The sequence below is a fragment of the Eschrichtius robustus genome, chromosome 12 (genome assembly GCF_028021215.1).
Source record: "Eschrichtius robustus isolate mEscRob2 chromosome 12, mEscRob2.pri, whole genome shotgun sequence".
In the NCBI taxonomy this organism is placed as follows: Eukaryota; Metazoa; Chordata; class Mammalia; order Artiodactyla; family Eschrichtiidae; genus Eschrichtius; species Eschrichtius robustus.
This window is the reverse complement of record NC_090835.1, coordinates 87,264,870-87,274,059: the sequence shown is the minus strand read 5'-3', so window position 1 is coordinate 87,274,059 and position 9,190 is coordinate 87,264,870. Positions and strand designations below refer to the sequence as shown.

The following is a 9,190-nucleotide window of genomic DNA, read 5'->3' as shown; positions in this document are numbered from 1 at the left end:
GTCCTTTTTATATAGAACCTCTTATGCAAATAAGGTGATAAGTTAAAGTCTTGTGTCTGATTGGTGGCTGTTCAAGAAGCCGTCAGAAATTAGTTCTACCCAATCACAACGCAAGAATCCTAATGCCGCCTTTCCATTGGTTAAAATGAAGCCACAATCCTAACCAATGACATACCTCCTTTTTAGCGCCCAATAAGGGATATAAAAAGTGCTGCCCCATGCTTTTGTTTTGTCAGCCTTCTGAGGTGCAGTCGTGTGGTTTCGTGATGTCTGGACGGGGCAAGCAAGGCGGGAAAGTTCGCGCCAAGGCCAAGACCCGCTCTTCACGGGCCGGGCTCCAGTTTCCCGTGGGCCGAGTACACCGCCTTCTTCGCAAGGGCAACTACGCCGAGCGGGTCGGGGCCGGTGCGCCGGTGTACCTGGCGGCGGTGCTGGAGTACCTGACCGCGGAGATCCTGGAGTTGGCGGGCAACGCGGCCCGCGACAACAAGAAGACGCGTATCATTCCGCGTCATCTGCAGCTGGCCATTCGCAACGACGAGGAGCTTAACAAGCTATTGGGCAAAGTCACCATCGCTCAGGGTGGCGTACTGCCCAATATCCAGGCTGTGCTGCTGCCCAAAAAGACCGAGAGCCACCACAAGGCCAAGGGCAAGTAATTGCCCAAATTATAGCAACTGGAATAAGTTAAAACCAAAGGCTCTTTTCAGGGCCACCCATATTTTCTGTAGAAGAGCTTAACATTTGTTACGTTGGACGTTGAAACGGGGTAGTGAGATTTAATAAAAGCTTGAGTCACTTTACCATTTTCTGCCTTGTTGAAATGAAAGCAAAGTAAGGTAAAAACATTTCATCACGTTTTAAAGAAAGTTAGCTGCAGTGATCGTCTACAGATTTATTAGGACTTTATCGCTAATCTTTAATAGGTGTGCGTCCACAGGTAACCATTAGCATAATCAGTTTCTGAAATATTTTGGTACAAAAGAGGCACTACCCTGACTCGAATTTAGCAGACGGTGCAGCAAGGACCTGACAAGGCGGCTTGCGAGAGCGCGCCGGCCACGGGCGGCGTGAAGAAGCCGCACCGCTACCGGCCCGGCACGGTGGCCCTGCGCGAGATCCGCCCCTACCAGAAGTCCACAGAGCTGCTGATCCGCAAGCTGCCGTTCCAGCGGTTGGTGCGCGAGATCGCGCAGGACTTCAAGACCGACCTGCTCTTCCAGAGCTCGGCCGTGATGGCGCTGCAGGAGGCGTGCGAGGCCTAACTGGTGGGGCTCTTCGAGGACACCAACCTGTGTGCCATCCACGCCAAGCGCATCACCATCATGCCCAAGGACATCCAGTTCCCCTACAGATCAACGGAGAGCTTCGTGGCACGATAGTCTCCCCCACCCAAATACCGTCAGCCACATACGTTTTCCCTAACAGTACATGTGCCACGAGGCAATGTTGCTACGTTAAAATATTGGGATTGCATCTGTAGATGGGACACCACTCTGGAGCTCGAGAAAGGTTTCTCATATTTGGGATGCGGCCTAAATCTCAAGTGCTGTTGCCTCAGGAGAACTTGACAGGTTAGTTATTTCTAACAAACTTTAAACCGATCAAGACATTTGAGGAAATGTTTTCCATAACTATTGCTATTGAAATGTAAAGTGTTGCCGATCACGCAGACTTAAACTTCTGCCTCGTAGACTTAAAGTAAGTGTGGGGTAAGGAAAATAATATAGAGGATTATGATATGTTTCGACAAAATAGTTGGTAAGTAGTGGAGAAATGTAGTGTGTTGTGGGCTCCTGACAGAAACCAAGTCAGCAAAGCTGACAGGGTTACCTTTGAAAGAGTTATTTGATGTGACATTACAAGTAACTTCTGTTGCTGTAACCAAATAAGGAATACCCCTGCCAATGGTTTTTACTGCCCTAGGTCGCAGAATCTAGCCTCTTACTCTCCACTCACTGAACTCTTTTAATTGATGTCATCTCAAAATAAAAGACGTTAACTTTTTTTTTTCTTGAATATCGTGAACACCTTTGGCTGTGTGGTGACTAAGTGGAAAATTCTCAGAATAATGTTTTAAGTGTACAAAATGCAAAAGTTGCAAAAAAATTTATTACATTACAGTTATCAAAGTATTTTTAAAAGTAAATTTGATAGAGTGACATATGTGCTTATATAGTTAACACAGTACATAACACAATCTTTTGGGGAGCCTAACTGCCACCAGTAATAAGTATAAAAGATGGTTTAAGATAACTCAGCAATTGTTATGAAAAATGAAACATCTGTGATTTCCACTGGGTAACAAAGTAACAGGTACTGAGGTTTGAGGCCTAAATTCATAATAAAGTGAAATGCCAAAGTTCAGTTAAAGGTTAATTAAAATATATAGTTTTCTCCATCTAAACTCATGGACTTCCCCCCTCACCACTACCGCCACCACCCCATCCACATCCTGCTGATTTTTATCCTCAGAGGTATTGTGGCATATATGGATCCCAGGTGAAAAACCCTTGCTGTAAGATTTGGTCAATCTAACCCATTCTTTTGCAACTTAATTATGATTTTTCACTGAAGCTGCCTCTTCATAGCTGGAATTTCTTTAGCACTTAAGTCTACTAATATCTCATATAATTATTCATACCCTTTTATTGTCTCTGTTTTTTGTACTTAAAAGAGAACTACTTCCAATCCTAGTATAAATAAGACTTCTTGAAATAAAAAGAAATGCCAACAACAATATCTAACAATGCTAGACACTCAAATGACCCATCAAAAAGCAGTAAAATATTTGACTTTTCATAGGCTTTTTAGAAGTTACGTAACCCAAATAATTTCATTCATTATTCAATTGTTCTGTCTTTAAATATGTCTTCCAATTGTAGGGAAGAAAAATAATTTTTCCCCCACCCTTCTGAGTTTTTGGCTGAGAGCCTGTAAGCAGATAGGTTAGGGGGTCCCCGCACCTGACAAGGGATTGAACCCGGGCCCTTGGCAGTGAAAGCGTGGAATCCTAACCACTGGACCACCGGGGAATTCCCAGGAATGGCTTTATTTACATGAGAAGCCATTTTGGCCTAAGCCATTTTGTGATCTAAGCATGGCCGCAATGCTTGCCCTTGAACGTGTCTCAGTAATCAATGATCTTAAGGAAAGTAAGGGAGTGCAGGAACAAAGGAAAAGCAGTCAAGAAACAATAGTTCAACAATAAAAACAAAGTCCTAGTTCCTCCTCAAGGGATATAGATAAAAATCTGATACAGTCTTTGAGTTCTGCAGGAACTAAGGCCCCCACCTAGGTGGAGAATGGAATGATAATTTTGCCCCTAGTGACTTCAGATCAACTAAAGCTTGGACTCTGTCAGCCTTTGCCCCAATTCTGTGCTGAATTCTCTGCTTGAGCCCCTTCATGAATATGCATGTACCCTTAGCTTAAAACTTCCCCAGTTTTGCTGTTCAGGGAGACACTGCTTTGGGAAGATCCCTAGTGTTCTCCTTACTTGCTGCAAGTAGTAATAAATTCTTTCTTCCTTCCCCTTATCTTTGGCTTGGTTGTGTCTTTTGGTGCGACACCCACCAAGAGGCGAACCCAGTTTTCGGGTAACAAGCCCTGTAATAAAAGCCAAATTCGAAAGAGAAAAACAGGGGAAAATGAGTACCTCTAGAGGTGCCTTAGAATTCCAGGGAATTCCCTGGTGGCTTTCACTGACAAGGTCGCGAGTTCAATCCCTGGTCAGGGAATTAAGATCCCGCAAGCTGTGAGGTGCGGCCAAAAAACAAAACAAAACAAACAAAAAGAACTCCAGCTTAAATACCATCTTCTGCTAAAGATGGAAGGGAGGTCAGGTACAGGGAGGTTACCAGGGAAACAAGGGTAAGCTTTGTTAGGCATATTTAAATTGATGCCTTCTCCATTGATAAGGGTCTAAAGTTGTTTTACTAGTTGTGTGTATATCCATTACAGTCAGTTTGGGCATCTATTCTGCCCAAACTATTTGGGCATTTGCCCATCTATTTGGGCATTTTGAGATAGAAAGTTAAAGATCCAGTTTAAGATCAAGACTATTTAAGGAAGATCAAGAGCAGAGAAAGCAAGGGTAGAAAGTGAGTTCACAGAGATAGGCAGAGGTCAGATCATGTAGGGCTTTATGATCATGTAGGGTTTTATATGCCATGCTATAAGTTTTTGCAAATCATTCTAAGAGTTTTGAACAGAGGAATGGCATAACCTGATTTACATTTCTTTGAAAGTTCACTAAGGCAACTGTATGGTGAATACAAAGTTTAGAAGTAATGATATAAATTAGGAAGCTATTGCAGTGGTCTTTTTGAGAGATAATGGTGGTTTGGCTTAAATTGGAGTAATAGACAATGGTTAGGTATAGGATATATTTCACAAGTGTAACCAATAAAGTTTGCTGCTGGATTTGATTTGTACTGTGTAGGAGAGGAAAAAAAATTTTCCCTTTGAATTCTTGGCTGCGACTGCCTAGAATAAAAGACAAGTTAAAAAGAGAAAAACCACCAAAATTTTATTAACATGTATACCTCATGTATACAGGAGAGACACAGGAAAAATGAGTAAACTCCTCAAGATGGCCCAAGCCACCACCTTACACACCATCTTTAGCTAAAGACAAAAGAAAGTTGTGTAGGGGAGGGGAGACACATTATCAGAAAAAAGCATAATAAACAAGGGTTTGTTATGCAGGTTAAAGTGGGTGCCTTCTCCCATAAGATCTTTTTCATGATTTAGAATCATCCTTCTCTTCATAGTATAGAGAGGGAGACACAAATGGAGCTTTCCTCTATAAATATGTGTTTCTTACAAAAAGGTAACTTCTGTTTTCAGAGATTCACCTGTCTATGCTGTTTCTCAAAAATAATTAGTTCAAAATAACCCTTATGACAAAGAGGCATAGTTTGGGGTGGCATATTCAGCTGCCCTTCAACAGTGAAAGAACATAAAGATACAAAGAAAATACTTTATTTGAACTGTTCATCTCGACATATTACGTCAGTTACTATGTTAGAAAATGGCCCGAAGAGCATTGTATTTTTATACAATAATATATTGTATGTTTATAGAACAATAAACCTTTGCTTATCAATTTCAGAAATTATAAAGAATCTGACAAACTTTTCAGATATCCATCCATTGCTAGTCTTATAATCACTAGTTGTTATGCAAAAAGTTATGAAATCAGATAGGAAGGGAGGCTAGTAGTTGGTGGGAATTTTACTCATTTTTAAAGTAGAGAAGGGGGCCTCCCCTGTTGGTCCAGTGGTTAAGACCCCGCGCTCACAATGCAAAAGGCCTGGGTTCCATCCCTGCATGCCGCAGCTAAAGACCCCGCAGGCTGCAACGAAGGTCCCACGTGCCGCATAAGACCCGGCTCAGCCAAATAAATAATTTTTTTTTTTTTAAAGTAGAGAAGGGTCTGTAAAATACATTCCAGTTAACTAATGTTGGGGAAATATAATGTAAAACAAAAGAAGAAAGTTTATTATTGAATAAGCTTAATGCTTATTCAAAATATTATGCTCTACACGGGCAATCTTTTAAAGAGGTTGCAAAGAGAGAGAAAAAAATCTCACTCTCTTATATAGGTAAGTAGATACTACCCATTACATTAGGTAGGTTTTGCAATCTGGAGTCAGGAAACTGGGAAATAGAGTACTATTTTCCTTGATGATTAAAGAGAGGACTCTAAGGTCCTTGAGGAAACTTTCCTGAGTTAAGAGGCTGGCAAAGGGCTTTTTTAGCCATTTTAAGTACATTTGAAAAGGACAGAGAAAGAAATTTTGAAAGAGAAAAAGGAAAGGAAAGGGACCCTTGGGGAGAATTAAGCTTCTTATTTTCAATTTGTATTTGGCCTTAACTTAACTTGTTGAATTATGCTGGCTCTATACCCATCTCTGTAATATATACTGAATTTTGTTCCTGTTGGTTGAATCAGTTTTGTTTTTGCAAAGGTTTTTATTTATTTTATGAAATTTATAGTTTATAGGAATACTTTGAAAATACTGTATTGCAACCTTGCTGAAAGTAACTCTCATTGAAATAAAGTGAAAGAAAATCATTGAATAACAATGGGATTATATGCTAATGCTGAAAGACGGGATTAAAATTTCTCAGAATTTAATAGTAAAATAGTATATATTTTTTAAATTAAGTATATATAACCAAGAATGTTTGAAATATATAATCATTCTTTTAATAAAGGCTTTCTTAGACAAAGGTAGACTTTCTCTTCTCTGCATTTGAATTTTCTACTTGTTCACTAATGACAAATTAACTGCTCTCCTAATTAATGAAAGTTAAAATTTTTTTTTAAAATTATATGTTACCTAGAAAAAAAATCTACTGAGGCATTTAAAGACCCAGATTCGGTATTTTGCAGGTTAGGAGGACACAGTACTTCAAAAATAACAAATTTACCCTAATAAATTGTATAGACTTAATACAGTTAAGAGTACTAAAAGAACTACTTTGTTGCAGCTAGATAAAATGATTTATTTTTCTATAATAGTAGAAATTAATTTGAAATAAATAATTATGAGGTATGAATTCACAGGCAAATACTTATTTTTCAACATTACAAATAATTAAAATGCTAGAGCACTATACATAGACTGATCAGCAGAACAATAAAAACTCGAAATAATTTTAAGTGAAATATTCAAGAAACGATCAATTAAGTTCCTCAAATCAGTGGAGAAAATATTTACTATGTTATACTGATTAGCCAGCTGGTTAATTTTTTAAAAGTTAATTCTCTATACAAGAAACCAAGTCTGGATTATTATAGAGTTAAAATTTTTAATGATTCTACCCATTATCAGTAAAATAATAATAGGAACTTATATTAAAAATGAAAATTGACACACATTTGGTGGAAGAGAATTTAGCAATATACCTGGACGATCTTGAAATTCTCTATTTTATTAGCCCATCTTGCTCTATTTCTAGGTAGTATATTTCCCCCATATATTAGGAGAAAAACTTCATAAAATGGTATTAACCGTATGCAAATACTGGTAGAGGAAGAAGGTACATGTATATAGGTATAGATAAAAGCAGAATATTTTATTCTCTGTGCTATTTTATGTATCATCTACAATGTTAAAGTTTTGTTGTTTAACGAGGATGAGGAGCGAAACACATTAAATGAGAAAAGGGGAGAAAAATACCCTAGGTCTTGAGGAATCAAAAGAATTAACTGAAAGAGAACAAACAGGAGTAGTATGGCCGGCTTGTTCCTTTAGGTCTTTAGGTCCCCTCCCCCAACCCAGAGGGATTCCCGCCACAGCTCTTTTGGTTTTCACTCTGGTCCGCAGAGGTTACTTTTTAAAAGGAGCTGCGACAAGTTGAATGCAGTTTTCTGCTCATTTCCTGAGAATGTCGGGACGTGGTAAGGGGGGGAAAGGTTTGGGGAAAGGGGGCGCCAAGCGCCACCGCAAAGTCTTGCGCGACAACATCCAGGGCATCACCAAGCCCGCCATCCGCCGCCTGGCCCGGCGTGGAGGTGTCAAGCGCATCTCTGGTCTCATCTACGAGGAGACCCGCGGGGTGCTGAAAGTGTTCCTGGAGAACGTGATCCGGGACGCCGTCACCTACACCGAGCACGCCAAGCGCAAGACGGTCACGGCCATGGACGTAGTCTACGCGCTCAAGCGCCAAGGACGTACTCTCTACGGCTTCGGCGGCTAAAAAAGTTGGATTCTGTTTGTTTATTAAAAAGGCCCTTTTTAGGGCCCCCAACTTTTCAAGGAAAGGGCTAAAGTAACAATCCGTCTGTACGCTGGTGTCTTAAACCATTTAAAATAGATCGCTCAAGGCAGTTAACGTAGTTAACTCTTGGGTGTGGAAAATATGGGCAGAGCACAGTTTTTAGTGATCGCGGGCCAAGATTCCCCCGGGCACGGGTGGGGCCTCCAACAAGCTTCTCGGCTGCGGGTTGGATTTGTCTGGAGGCCTGAGTTTTATGAGACCAGAGGCCTGGACTCAGGCCCAACTCTAAAACCTCCCTCCAGTCCTTTATATTTCTTAATGTCAGGGGTGAAGGATATGACCTTGTTTTTCCCCATTTTACCACCCGTTACTTGTTTCTCTAGCCGTATATGGTTTTTAAAAACTAGTAAATTGGCCACATAAAATCTTTTTTGTGGGCCCTCATATTACATATCTTTACTCTGAAGACACGTTTCTCTTTGCCTTGCAGACTATTCCTCCTGGCTGGGGGCGGGGGGTGGGGGTGGGCGGGGGGGGGGGCAGGGAGGGCGACGGAGAGTTCTAGCATTGTCCTGACCCCAAATGGGCTGGAAAGGCCAAAATTTAAAAGCCGAGCGAAAGCATTGTTTTGCCAATTTAATGCTCTTCCCGCCATTCTCTTTTTAAGCACATCGTACGGCCAGGGACATGAGATAACTGCTGAGTTAAAAGGCTACATTTTGGGAGATCATTGGAGACCAAGTTTACTAATACATACAGAAGACCCCCGAAACAATAATGATTCGCTTTGTGTTCACGTGTTAACTTACCAGGTCTACGGGCCGTGTTTCTGAGGCACTTGGTAGTACAAATGGTTTCCTTCTATTCAGAGGCAAATTACGACCACAGTACATATGATTCAGTACAATAGAATTCTCAATCGCTCACATTATTGCTAGAACTTAACCCTAAATTCAGAGTTCGTATTTTCAGCTCTAATACTGACAACTTAGTGGCTCTTAAAAGAGCCTTTGGGGTTAGATCTAAAAGGCAGTTACTTGACAAGTTTACTTGGCGCTGGTGTACTTGGTAACAGCTTTGGTACCCTCGGACACAGCGTGCTTCGCCAGCTCCCCGGGCAACAGCAGGCGTACGGCCGTCTGAATCTCCCTGGACGTGATGGTCGAGCGCTTGTTGTAGTGCGCCAGGCGCGACGCCTCGCCCGCGATGCGCTCGAAGATGTCATTAACGAACGAGTTCATGATGCCCATGGCCTTGGACGAGATGCCGGTGTCTGGGTGGACCTGCTTCAGCACCTTGTACACGTACACGGAGTAGCTCTCCTTGCGGCTGCGTTTCCGTTTCTTGCCATCCTTCTTCTGCGCTTTGGTCACCGCCTTCTTAGAGCCCTTCTTCGGGGCCAAAGCGGACTTCGCCGGCTCAGGCATGATCTATAAAACCACGCAACGTACAGCGA

The 9,190-nt window shown here is 41.4% G+C and overlaps 3 protein-coding genes and 1 pseudogene across 3 annotated transcripts; 3 read left to right on the top strand and 1 right to left on the bottom strand.

Annotated features, from left to right (window-relative positions):
* The first annotated feature begins 266 nt into the window (after positions 1-266).
* LOC137773326 (histone H2A type 1-like) lies at positions 267-729 on the top strand. The gene has a single exon (XM_068557905.1). It carries the CDS (start codon positions 267-269, stop codon positions 657-659), a length of 393 nt encoding a protein of 130 aa, XP_068414006.1. The 3' UTR covers positions 660-729.
* A 94-nt stretch (positions 730-823) lies between these two features.
* Positions 824-1,382, top strand: LOC137774107 (histone H3.1-like; annotated as a pseudogene).
* Positions 1,383-7,401: 6,019 nt separating this feature from the next.
* Positions 7,402-7,713, top strand: H4C9 (H4 clustered histone 9). Its single transcript, XM_068558391.1, has one exon. It carries the CDS (start codon positions 7,402-7,404, stop codon positions 7,711-7,713), a length of 312 nt encoding a protein of 103 aa, XP_068414492.1.
* Positions 7,714-8,780: 1,067 nt separating this feature from the next.
* On the bottom strand, positions 8,781-9,161 carry LOC137773203 (histone H2B type 1-K-like). Its single transcript, XM_068557709.1, has one exon. The coding sequence runs from the start codon at positions 9,159-9,161 to the stop codon at positions 8,781-8,783; it is 381 nt and encodes a 126-aa protein (XP_068413810.1).
* Positions 9,162-9,190: the final 29 nt, after the last annotated feature.